General features: G+C 39.7%; 1 protein-coding gene across 1 annotated transcript in view; it reads right to left on the bottom strand.

Annotated features, from left to right (window-relative positions):
* Window positions 1-7,719: 7,719 nt before the first annotated feature.
* FAM120A (family with sequence similarity 120 member A) overlaps window positions 7,720-13,689 on the bottom strand; it is a 125,257-nt gene continuing 119,287 nt past the window's right edge. Inside the window, exon 17 of the mRNA XM_073592325.1 lies at window positions 7,720-9,732. Coding sequence (XP_073448426.1) covers window positions 9,424-9,732 — 309 coding nt within the window. The 3' untranslated portion in view covers window positions 7,720-9,423. The remainder of the gene's footprint in view (window positions 9,733-13,689) is intronic.

Genomic DNA, 13,689 nt, shown 5'->3' with positions numbered 1-13,689 from the left:
CTATGGTATTCCATGATATTTTACAAGTGGGATCGATTTTAAGCATGTTTGTAGAAAAAAACAACTGTTCATTTCTTGAATTAAAACATGTTTTAGGACGGCTTTCTCTCTTTCGTGGCTATATAAAATAGTTTGCAGTACTTGAAGGTACACCAAAGTGGTGCAACTTCCATATGTAAAAGGAAGAGGAACCCCAGCCAGCCATCACAGGAGGAGGGTTGCTCAGAGGGCAAGGGGGAAAGATGTTGGAACACGTTGCATGTTACACCCTAACCTTATGGGTGTAGCACGTTCCAAAGGTGAATTTAGCATTTAAAGCTTCCAACAATGATATATAATCCATGTGCATGTTCATTTACTTCTATTTGGGATTTTGGGAGCAGTGGGAGCTTTTATTAAATGAAAAACATGTAAAGCAGCTGAAAAGTGTTCTGGAAACTCTACTTGGGAGATCTTATTGACAAACCTTTGAACTCAAAGATACGATCCAAAAATCATACTAAAATTACCGCTTTCAAAGCGATCGTACGATCTGATTGTTAGTACACCGCTTTCGAGAGAAGATCACGACAGTTCATTCGATATTATCTGGATGGGACAAGCACAAAATTTTTTCTCGTATGATACCAGATCGTACGACTTTTGTTTAATCAGTACAGTTGTTGTCCAAAAATATAATACAATACATAATTTCCGAATTTTTATGCTGTCCTACTAGAATTTTTGTCACTTTAGTAATCTATTCAATTCCTACTTGCAACTAGCAAGCGAAAAAAGTCAGTCATCCGATTTTCGGATCGTGTGTACGGGCATTAGGCTTGGATCACACCTATGCAGTTTGCTTTTGATCGTTTCTGCAGAGCTTTTTGCTATGCGTTTTGAGGTTTTGCAAATGCTATTTTGCCGCGATTTGCATTTCTTATGCTTTTTTTTGGCCAATTTGTTGTTGGGCAGATTAAAAAAAAACAAAATGCAGATTGTGGCAAAAAACGCACTACATGCTTTTCTGCAGCTTCTCAATTCAAGTCTATCGAACCAAAAAAGCACTGTTGTGAATTTAAAAGAGTCCCTGACCCTTGCCAAAAATGCAGTGGCTGAAAAAAGCATAGATGTGAACATGTCCCATAGGAAAAAAAAAAAAAAAAAGCCCTAGCAACAGGCATTTAGAGGACGCCTAAGCTTCCATATGGAGAAGATGCCCCTGGGAAAGAACCGCTAGGATTTCACCTTCTGTCTGCCCTTGGTGTCCTACCTCCACTGCCAGCGAGAAATTTAAGCCTGTTTGACCCATACAACATACGCTCTGTGGGTCCCAACTTTCTGGTAAGCCTCCAGTCATCCAGGTGGTGGTTTTGCACAAGTGTATATCAACACATATCGGATTGTATTCAAAGGTTTCCACGATCATTTATTTTGGTGTTCATCATTATCACAATAATTTTGTTTATTGCACGCCTTTATTCAGTTTTGGGACAGTTTTGTCACTATTTATTTGTCGATACACATGGTGACCTTAAGGGTTTATACTACGATAGACTTTTTATGTATGAACATTCATTAACATGCAACACTAATTTTTGACCTTTTTTTTTCTTTATTGCATGTGTCATTGCATCATTAATTTTCTATATATTTTTGCATCACATATTAGCGCTACACTTGGTTGTATAAGATGTCCCATAGGAAACCATGTTAAATGAACTGTAGTGCATTTTTTTATGCAAAAAGTAAGGCCCCTTTAACACTGGCGGAGTCCACCAGCAGATCCGCCCACTCAGCAGGAATCTCTTCGCAGATCCCCCGCTGAGCAGGCAGATGACAGGTCCGTGTCTGCTCCGCTAATAGAGTGGACATAGACACAGCCCGCTGTCCTCTATAGCCCGTTGAATGGAAAGGGACCGCCTGTCCATTTCTATCCGACTGTCATCCAATCTGTCTGTTTTTAGAGGACAGGTTCAGATCGGATGTCAACAGCTTTCTTGTTATCACATTCATTAGTCAGAATACCCTCCTCTGAACTCCACTTTTCCCGGTTTCACTTTGATGCTTAAGGGTTGGCTTCCCCGGCTTTCGGATTAACCTCTGCCAAACTGCTATTCCTGTATAATGAGAATGCCTTTGTGACCACATTAATCTCAGCCTCACCAAGCACAAAGTTTTTCCAGCTTGCAGGACAACAATCTAGGTGCCCCCAGAGCAAGCAGTTTGCTCTGGGGGCACCCAGGCAGGCTCGCTCCCAAACCGCTGCTCTGCGTGTCCATATTCACACAGAGCCGTGGCTCAGCCCTGCACCTCTCTCTCCTCATTGGCCCATTGGCTGTGATTAGCAGCAGCAGGAGCCAATGGCCAAACAATTGAAATTGTGGCTCAAACAAATGCTAATGCACCATCTACATGAGTTAGCCTCTACCCCCCCCCCCCCCCCCCCCCCCAGATAAATGTAAAGATATTCTTCTGCAGCATAGGTAGTAAAATGCATCATGGGACTTGTAATTTTTCAACAGCTGGAGGTCCGTTAATTGCATATCCCTGCTATACTGTAATGTTTTATCATCTCTGTTTTATTGTGTTTGCCTTGCAGGTATGTCCTATTGTTTTACAGCACTGTCACTGTGATTGTTAACCTTTGTTTTCTTTGCTGGTATGCCATTCAGCTGCAGCACAGATTTATTTATTTTGACAGCAACAGGGTTTGCTCTCACGATACGTAAATCCGTGACTCCAACGCTGTAGGAGGTGATTTCACCACCACAGTTTAAAAAATAAAATAAAAAAAAGCATATATGCTGAAGGGCAGGGGTGGACATAGAGGCGGATCGCCTATTTATTGTATGCCCATCATTAGAAGTGGGTGGATGCAGGGCGGTATTCTAATGGTGGGCATACCACTGATCAATCAATGTGAATGGAGAAATCGGTTATCTTTTGTCGCTCAGCCCACAGGCTGCATGAATAAAAAGAACATTGCAATATATGCCCAACAAGGATCAGCGATGTTCTGGTTTATTGCTGGACTGAGTGTTATACCGGAATGATGATCGAGGGCAGTAATTCTAGCAGTAGACCAGACCTCCTCTGTAAATCTAAAGTGGTAACCTGTAAAGGCTTTTTTTTTACCAAACATTTGGGCAATATAGTGTTTTTGTGAAAAATAAACCTGATTTAGAAACATAAAATAAGCAGCATCTGTGCACTATAACCCAGACACCAGGCACTATAACAATATAAAAATAAAGTGCAATCTGTGTATTACACAGTATATGTGGTTAATGAAAAATTATGCAATTGAAAATCACAAATACTAATTAAAGTTCAATAAGTGCCATCAATTGTGCATAACAGAAAAGATACATAGGCTGAAGATGAGTCTCAAGCATATATAACAGTGTGGTATAAAAAAAAAAAAAAGGAATGCAGTTCCTTGCAAAAATTCATATAAAACTAAAGTCCATAGAGGAAAAGTGTGTTGAAATGATGATGAAACACCCAACAGTGTGACACCCATCACCAAAAGGCTGAGATGGAGGCTTTACCAGAAAGCCAGCGGACCGACCTTACTCAGGGAGGTCATACAACGCTTGACTGGATCTGTGATCCACTGAAGGGAAACCCGGATGTTTTCTCGGGTGTCCTTGGTTGGTATACCGGAAGGCTCCCAACAGATCAGGAAGTGGTGCCAAAAGACCATCAATAGACCACAATGAAAAGACTCCACATAGCGTGATACTGTATCAACTTCCAATTTAATAAAAAGTAATGCACTTACAGATTAGTAGAATTCATGCATGTAAACAGAATCCAAACGAATCAGTACCCTTGTTAAAAATGGCCAAACAGAGATCGCGCATGCGCAGTAGCGTGTGTGCGACAATCGTTTCGTCATAAATTACATCATCAGGGGTACGTACACACGCTAGGAACTGCACTATAAATACTCCCATCGAGAGACGAGGAAGCATTTTCATTCATTGGATAAAATGACCTAAGCAGCCATTGGTGAAAGGCATGCCCCTCACTCATAATGAAGGAAGTCCTCACAATTGAAAGGACTAGATACACAATGCCATCTTGTGGGCATTGTGGTCTATTGATGGTCTTTTGGCAACACCTCCTAATCTGTTCAGAGCCTTCCGGTAAACCAACCAAGAACACCCGAGAGAACATCCGGGCTTCCCTTCAGTGGATCACAGATCCAGTCAAGCGTTGTATGACCTCCCTGAGTAAAAGGGGGGGGGGGTCGCCAGCTTTCTGGTAAGCCTCCATTTCAGCCATTTGGTGATGGATGTCACATCGTTGGATGTTTGATCATTTAAACACACTTTTTCTCTATGGATAAATAAATAAATCTATATGTTTTATATGAATTTTTGCAGTAAACTGCATTTCTTTTTTATACTACACCATTATATATGCTTGAGACTCATCTTCAGCCTATATACCTTTTCTGTTATGCACAATTGATACCACTTATTGCACTTTAATTAGTATTTGTGATTATCAATTGAATCATTTTTCATTAACCGCATACACTGTGTAACACACAGATTGCACTTTATTCATTAAGCGCTGCACTTTATTTTGTTTGTGTTTTTGTGTATTAAAATGCAAAAAGGTTTTTTTCCCCCCAAAAAAACACCCACCATTTTAACCTTTAGGCCTCTGCTTTAAAAAAATATATGTTTGGGGATTCAAAATTTTCCAAAAAAAATGTTTTCATGTAAACAAAAAGTGTCAGAAAGGGCTTTGTCTTCAAGTGGTTAGAAGAGTGGGTGATGTGTGGCATAAGCTTTTAATGTTGGGCATAAAATGCCAGGGCAGTTCAACCCCCCCCCCCCCCAAAAAAAAATGACCCCATTTGGGAAAGTAGACACCTCAAGCTATTTGCTGAGAAGCATGTTGAGTCCATGGAATATTTTATATAAAGCCACAAGTGTCGGAAAAATTACAAATAGGGTTGTCCCGATACTGATACTAGTATCGGTATCGGCACCGATACCGAGCATTTGCCCAAGTACTTGTACTCGGGCAAATGCTCCAGATGCTTCCCCCGATACCTTGAGAGTCAGAGTCAGCAGTGATCGCTGCGGGGGGGGGGGGGGGGGGGGGAGTTACAAGCTTCTCCCCCCGCGGCTTTCAGCTGCTTTAGTGACATACAGCGGTGATCGGTGCTTGTAACTCCGCCACGCACGATCACTGCTGACTGTCACCGCATCCTCCATGCCCCCTCCGTTCCGCTGTCCCCCTCCATTCCTCTCTCTTCCTCTGTCCCTCTCCATTCTGCTGTCCCCCTCCGTTGTGCTGTCCCTCTCTCCATATCCTCCTTTGTGAATGGACAGAGTCAGCTGACTCTGTCCATTCACATAACTGAAACATTGTAATCTCCTGTGATTAGGATGTCTCAGTTTATGAATGGAGAGGAGCCGCAGAGAAAGGGACTGGGGAATCTCTATCCTCGGTCTCTTTCTCTGTCTCAAGGGGGAGATATCAGGGGTCTGTTAAGACCCCTGATATCTCACCAAAGCCCCCCCGACAGGGTTGCTAAAAAAAACCAAAAAAAAAAAAAAAACAAAACACATATTGCAATAAATAATAAAAAAAAAAATATTATTGTAAAAAATAATAAAAATATAAATTAAAAATAAACCACACAGACACCGTTCCCCCCCCCCCAGAAAAAAAAAGAAAGCATTGCAAAAAAAAAAAACAAAACACTGTCATGTGACATTAAAAAAAAAAAAAGTATCGGTAATCGGGATCGGCGAGTACTTGAAAAAAGTATCGGTACTTGTACTCAGTCCTAAAAAGTGGTATCGGGACAACCCTAAAAGATTTTATTTTACACAAAGTTGTCACTAAAATATTGCTCACACATGCCATTGGTTATATGTGGAATTACACCCCAAAATACATTCTGCTGCTTCTCCTGAGTATGGAGATACCACGTGTGAGACTTTTTGGGAGCCTAGCTGCGTACAGGACCCTGAAAACCAATCACTGCCTTCAGGATTTCTAAGGGCATAAATCTTTTATTTCACTCCTGACTACCTATCACAGTTTCGGAGGTTCTGAAATGTCAAGATAGCACAACCCCCCCCCCCCCCCCAAATGACCCCTTTTCGGAAAGTAGACACCCCAAGGTATTTGCTAAGAGGCATGGTGAGTATTTTGCAGCTATCATTTGTTTTGGAAAATTAAGAAAGAAAAGTCATTTTTTTTTCTTCAAAACTTTGTGACAAAAAGCAAGAGCTGCAAAATACTCAACATGCCTCTCAGCAAATAGCTTGGGGTGTCTAATTTCCGAAATGGGGTCATTTGGGGGGGGGGTTGTGCTATCTTGGCATTTCATGGCCTCTGAAACTGTAATAGGCAGTGAGGGGTGAAATCAACAATTTACGCCCTTAGAAATCCTGAAGGCGGTGATTGGTTTTAGGGGTCCTGTACGCAGCTAGGCTTCACATGTGGTATCCCCGTACTCGGGAGAAATAGCAGCAGAATGTATTTTGGAGTGTAATTGCACATATACCCATGGCATGTTTGAGCAATATATCATTTTGTGACAACTGTGTAAAAAAAATAAAATTGTCATTTTCCCGAAACTTGTGGCAAAATATAAAACATTCCATGGACTCAACATGCCTATCAGCAAATAGCTTGGTGTGTCTACTTTCCAAAAAGGGGTCATTGGGGGGGTTGTGCTATATTGGCATTTCATGGCTTTCAAAACTGATAGGTAGCGAGGAGTGAAATAAAAAATTTACGCCCTTAGAAAGCCTGAAGGCGGTGATTGGTTTTTGGGGGTCCTGTACATGGCTAGGCTCCCAAAAGGTCTCACATGTGGTATCCCCATATTCAGGAGAAGCAGAATGTATTTTGGGGTGTAATTCCACATATACCCATGGCATGTGTGAGCGATAAATAATTTCAGTGACAACTTTGTATAAAAATGTTGTGACAAAAAAAAATGTTCAATGGGCTCAACATGCTTCTCAGCAAATTCCTTGGGGTGTCTATTTTCCAAAAAAGGGTAATTTTGAGGGGTTTTGTACTGCCTTGTCATTTTAGCACCTCAAGAAATGAGATAGGCAGTCAAACTAAAAGCTGTGTAAATTCCAATAAATGTACCATAGTTTGCAGATGCTATAACTTTTGCACAAACCAACAAATATACGCTTATTTAATTTTTTTTTTACCAAGACATGTGGCTGAATACATTCTGGATTAAAAGTATGACTAAAATTGGGTTTATTGGATTTTTTTAATAACAAAAATTATAAAATAAAAAAAAAATCCCCATTTTTGTTCTATTTTTGTTTATAGCGCAAGAAATAAAAAACACAGAGGTGATCAAATACCACCAAAAGAAAGCTCTATTTGTGGGGAAAAAAAGTACACAAATTTTGTTTGTGTACAGCATTGCATGACCGTGCAATTACCAGTTAAAGCAGCACAGTGCCAAATTGCAAAAAGTGTTCTGGTCATTAAGGGGGTAAAACCTTCCGGGGCTGAAGTGGTTAAATAAAGGTTGGCAGTCAGGTTTGTCTCAAAGAAAACAGGTCAAACAATTCTATAAAAAATATAACATAATATAAAAAAAAAAAAAGAGTATGTTAATTTTTCTGAGTTTTGGAACACCCTGTAGTGTCTTGTACATCACTGTTGAAAATAAAATGGACTAGAAAAAGTCCAAGCATGTCCGCAATAAAAAGACCAAAACACCAGTTTATACTAAAAGAATAAAGATTTTTATTAAGCATTGTAAGTTGCATTCAATAGCCTTCAGACATAACGCACCACAATCCACCGACTTCCAAACAAAGCCAACAGTAGTTCATTCTTGCACAGTCCATGAGTTGGGGCAAAACTCCTTTCAACTTACATTAAAAATACCTACTCAGCTCTTGCGGGCAAAAGAATGGGGGGAGTTACACCTCATTTCTGATCACTAATGAGTGATGAAGAGCATCAGGAGAATTATATGAAAACGAAGAGAAAGAAATGATTTGGATTTTTTTTCATAAAGAACATTTAAAAGGGTTTGGAAACACTAACAGAAACATCAAAATGATACAGGTGTACTCGGCGTAGGAAAAGGCTGAAGAGCTCAGGAACGGGCAAATCCTGTCCTGCTACAGAAGTGGGGGGGGTGAAAAGGGGAAGGTTTAAAGATCAAAGCACTTTTAAGATTATTTTTTTTAAATCACAGAATCCATATTTGCTAATGTGAAAACAGCAACAGAGAACAATAATGCAATACAGCAATGGATACACCAGAGAAAAAACGTTGATATTTAAACGGCTAGTTAATTTTTTTTTTTTTAGGATAAATGCAACAGAGGTCAATAATCACAAAATTTTCTTTAAAAGGTTAGCGCGAGATCAGTCAATGACTAAACATAATTAACATCTCATCGAACTATTACTGATTATTAGTTTTTTTTGTTTTCTTGTTTTGCAGATGGGCACAGAACTTTGTAAGAATGGCAGAAAGAGGACGAGAACATGCATAATATTGACTACACACCTTAAAAAGGATGAACCATGCAAGGTCAATAATAGCACTAATGGTCTACGTTTGATTCAAAAAACCACACAATTTCATTGATCACGGATGCATGGTAGAACAGTATTCACTGAAACTTTTTTTTATTATTATTTTGTGAGCGGCTGTTTTTTTTTTAGGGGGGAAAAAAAAAAGGTTGTTGTCCTTTTTTTTTTCTTCCCTCCTCTATGATTTCTAACTTTGCTTGAATAGTATGAGTAATGAGTATTTAAAAGATTAGCAAAAATCTGTAAATGTTAACGCTATAATTGTTTGTGTTCCAATAAAGTTGCACATTGTAGTACGAAAAATAAAGAGAAAAACCACATCAACAGCGATGAAATAAAGAATGAAAGAGAAAAAAAAAAACTGTTTGTGCCATATTATCATAATCCGGAAAACCAAAGTTTCTGATTTTCTTTTAACGTGACACAGTATTGTAAAATCAAATATAATGGCATACATATGGTGCCAAATACTACAAATTATACTTAAGCTATATATATACTGAAAAAAGAACTGCCATAAATTGTGTTTGCTTGTATCTAAAGATACAGCACGAGCGGTTTTTGTTTACGCCTTGTTGTTGTAACCAGTTTTAACTTTGCGCATGTTTCATTAACATATGGGAGTCAAATGCTCTTCAAAATATGCTCGGCTTTTGTTTTTCCTTGTAGCATTTTGACTACAACTGGTTAAAAAGAAAATAAAACCTCTGAAACTTTTTTTTTTTTCGTCTGACGTCAAAAGAGGGATCCGAATTTCCAAATCCTCATTTTTCACTTACGGAAAGGAAAAAATGTACGTAACTGTAGGCTCTCCTTCTTTCCAGATATTCCTAACCCTGAACTTTCTAACATCCTTCACCCTCTAGAAAAATAAGTTTACTCTTCTTTTAAGACAGAGGCCTCAAGGGTTTCCTCCTCGTGGTGCCCGCTGTCTGGATCTAGTGCATTTAAATGAGGATTCGTATTGCACACTTTAGAGTCACTGCTTAAGGCACTTTCAGAGTGATTGGGAGGCTGGGTGTCTGCAGAGCCCCCGTTGATCTGGGAAGCTTGGGTGTCCTCATTCCCCACTCCGTTCTCAGTCAGAGAACCATCTGAAGACACGACGGATGATTTGGAGTCTTCGGATTGTGTCTTAAGCTCTTTGGCCACTTCTGCCGCAGAAGTAGCGTATGCCGGCTTGGTCTGTGGGGCAACATGGAAAGAAAAAAAAAAAAAAATTATTCTTTAAAACAAAATGTTCAGCTGCTACTGTCTGTGCACTTCCTTGCAAGCAAAGAGAATGGAACAACTGCCAATGGTAGAATAAAGCTCGTGATATAGATAGATGGATGTCTTCTCAAGGAAGTGTGTCTAAAGAATGTTTTAAAAGTAAGAGAACCAATCCACAGCTGCTAAGCATATTCACACTCCCATAATCTGTGTATAAAATAATAAAAATAAACAAATGCAGCGCTATGTGATACATCAATCACTCACCCATAAAGTGTGAGTACCCTGTTTACCTACAATAAATTTCTATATTTAAACGATAAATGCACTATCTGGCCTCTTGTATTTTAAATTGAGGATACCATCTTTGGATTACACCTGGGGGAGCCTGCAAATCCTGCTACTTAGAGCCCAGAGGTGGTTCAGTTGCTGTTGTGGACCAAACTTAACCATTCAGCCCCGGAAGAATTTACCCCCTTACTGACCAGAGCACTTTTTGCGATTCGGCACTGTGTCGCTTTAACTGACAATTGTGCGGTCGTGCGACGTTGTACCCAAACAAAATTGACGTCCTTTTTTCCCCCACAAATAGAGCTTTCTTTTGGTAGTATTTGATCACCTCTGCGATTTTTATTTTTTGTGCTATAAACAAAAAAAAAAAAAAAAGAGTGACAATTTTGGAAAAAAAAAAAACATTTTTAATTTTTGCTATAATAAATATCCCCCAAAAATATATAATAAAACATTTTTTTCCTCAGTTTAAGCCGATATGTATTCTTCTACATATTTGTGGTTAAAAAAAAAAATAAGCGTATATTGATTGGTTTGCGCAAAAGTTATAGCGTCTACAAAATAGGGGATAGATTTATAGCATTTTTATTCATCGGACAAATTTGACAAATTTTTGGAACCATTGGCAATAATGCAGCAATCAGTGCAATTAAAAAAGCATTGATTACTGTAAAAATGTCACCGGCAGTGAAGGGGTTAACACTAGGGGGCGGTGAAGGGGTTAACTGTGTTCCCTGCTACGTGATTCTAATTGAAGGGGGAGGGACTAACTACAGGTAGTGACAGATCGTGGTTATATATTTTTTTTTTTTTTCCCCACTGTGGACTTGCTGAAAATAAGTTTTTCTTAAATTATTATAAATTTTTTTTTCCCTCGCTGTGGACTTGCCGAAATTAAGATGTTTTTTTAAAAAATTTTTTTCACTGTGCACTTACTTGAGAACAAGTATTTTATTTATATATTTTTTACATTTATATTCTTTGGGAATTCAAGTTGCTCCAATATTCACTCGCGCATTGCCCACAGCAATTATATATATATATATATATATATATATATATATATATATATTTTTTTTTTTTTTTTCAGCTGAGTGAGTGATATCACATAGCGCTGCATTTGTTTATTTTTCGTAGAATAAAGCTCCATAATAATTACGCATGGCAAAGGGTTTTAAAATTGTATTTCAGACTCTTATACACATATGAAAGCATTTCTCAAAATGTTGGCAACCAGACTGTTCAGCAAAGAGGGTTTGTCTTTATTATACTACATAAACAGTCTTAAGGCCTCATGTACACTGCTGCTGGTAAACGGAATTTCAGAGGCAGTTGGATGCTTTTTTTCAGTTGCCCCTGAACTCATCCAATGTTATCTTATGTGTACATGTACACAAGGTTCCTTAAATTGTTTTTAGGCAGTTGAGTTTAGAGGCCTTTTTTGGAAAGCAAAAAAATGATTTCAGACGCTGAGTTTAGAGCCATTTTTAAGCACCAAATGCTTCTAAACGTGGCAACTTGCGTTTCGCTGCGTTTCGTTTAACCGCTTCCCGACCGGCGCACGCCAATGTACGTCGGCAGAATGGCACGGCTGGGCAAAGGGGGTGCGTACCCGTACGTTCCTTTGAATTTGCCGCCGTGCCATTTCGTGCGCGCCGGCCAGGAGCTCCATGAGTCGGGTCGCGGGTCCTGCGGACTCGATCGCTGCGGGGATACCCGCGATCGCCTCACGGAGAGGACGAACAGGGAGATGCTAAAGTAAACAAGAAGCATCTCCCCGTTCTGCCTAGTGACAGTGTCACTGATCTCTGCTCCCTGTGATCGGGAGCAGAGATCAGTTATGTGTCACATGTAGCCACGCCCCCCCACAGTTAGTAACACATCCCTAGGACATACTTAACCCCTCCCTAGCCCCCTAGTGATTAACCCCTTCACTGCCAGTGTCATTTACACAGGAATCAGTGCATGTGTATAGCACTGATTGCTGTATAAATGACAATGGTCCCAAAAATGTCCGATGAGTCCGCCATAATGTCGCAGTCTCGATAAAAAAAAATCGCTGATCGCCGCCATTACTAGTAAAAAAAAAAAAAATTAATAATAAAAATGCCATAAAACTATCGTCTATTTTGTAAACGCTATAACTTTTGGGCAAACCAAACGCTTTTTGCGATTTTTATTTTTTACCAAAAATATGTAGAAGAATACGTATCGGCCTAAACTGAGGAAAAAATTTTTTTTTTTTTTAATATTTTTTGGGGATATTTATTATAGCAAAAAGTAAAAAAAAAAAAGTGTTTTTTTCAAAATTGTCGCTTTTTTTTGTTTATAGCGCAAAAAAAAAAAAACGCAGAGGTGATCAAATACCACCAAAAGATAACTCTATTTGTGGGAAAAAAGGACGTCAATTTTGTTTGGGAGCCACGTCGCACGACCGCGCAATTGTCAGTTAAAGCTACGCAGTGACGAATTGCAAAAAACGCACTGGTCAGGAAAGGGGTAAAATCTTCTGGGGCTGGAAAAAAAAAAAAAAAACGCTTCTAAATGCAAACGTGGCAAAACGGACGTTTTGAATGTGGGTTACTATCTGTCAAGTTAAATCGTTCAGGAGAGTGTTGTATTGGAATGGGGGCAGCTGCAGGCTCACTTTATAAGATTCTCTGTAGGGATCTCACCAAAGCCAAGGCTCGCATTTTAAAGGATACTTCCAAATTGACTTCAGGTGGCTGTAAAACCTTCAGCCTTTACCTTCACGCATAGAAGGTAAAAAATCTTCTGTGTGCTGCTCCCTCTACAGCCCCCAAATACTCACTTGAGCCGCCGCCCCCCTGGCTCTTATGGATGCATAGAGCGTGGCTCGGGAGCAGGCATGCACCAGTGTCCCATAGCAAGCAGCTTGCTATTGGGGGCATTGATCAAGGGGGAGGAGCCAGAAGCATCAGTGGAAGACCCAAGAAAAGGATCTGGGGTGCTCTGTGCACAGAGCAGGCAAGAATGATAGGTTTATTTTTAAAAGAAAAACCTTTAGGCCTCATGCACACTGGACGATGTAAAAATGCCAGTAGCATTAGTTTTAGATAGCTGAAGCTGTAGAAGAGTATTGCAGCGTTCTTGCAGTAGCGTCCCCCCCCCTGCAAAACTATACTATCTTGGATTGTGGTCTCTCGTATGGCCACTGGAGGGCCCCAAGATGGATAAGCCTTTATAAATGTCATCATGTGGGGTTTGTATCTCCACAATTTATTTAGGATATTCGCAGTCTTATGATTTTTTTAATTTTAGGCATAATGGATATCGTTATTTTTGTTACTTTTTAAAGAAGCTGTATTCTTTGCGGATGGCTTATATGCGATGCACTCAATGCAATACCAATAAGTAAACAAGTCGGTTGGGCTTCTTTACACACTATCTAGATACGAGGTCCATAATGGAGACCACGTGACGTATTCTAGCCTGTAAGATCGGGAGTGTAACAGAATACAAATCGAGACTTGACTTCCCTGCTTCCTATATCCGAGTGACGGTCTGACATGGAGCTCGTACCCCAGATTACGTCAGGTATGACGAACCACGTAGGGACAGCCTATTGTGACATCACTACGTCGGTGCTGGAAGTGATCCTGTTTTATCCGTGGATTA

Source organism: Aquarana catesbeiana, linkage group LG07, assembly GCF_042186555.1.
Source record: "Aquarana catesbeiana isolate 2022-GZ linkage group LG07, ASM4218655v1, whole genome shotgun sequence".
Classification (NCBI taxonomy): Eukaryota; Metazoa; Chordata; class Amphibia; order Anura; family Ranidae; genus Aquarana; species Aquarana catesbeiana.
The sequence above is the reverse complement of the archived record's forward strand: the minus strand, read 5'-3'. Positions and strand labels throughout refer to the sequence as shown.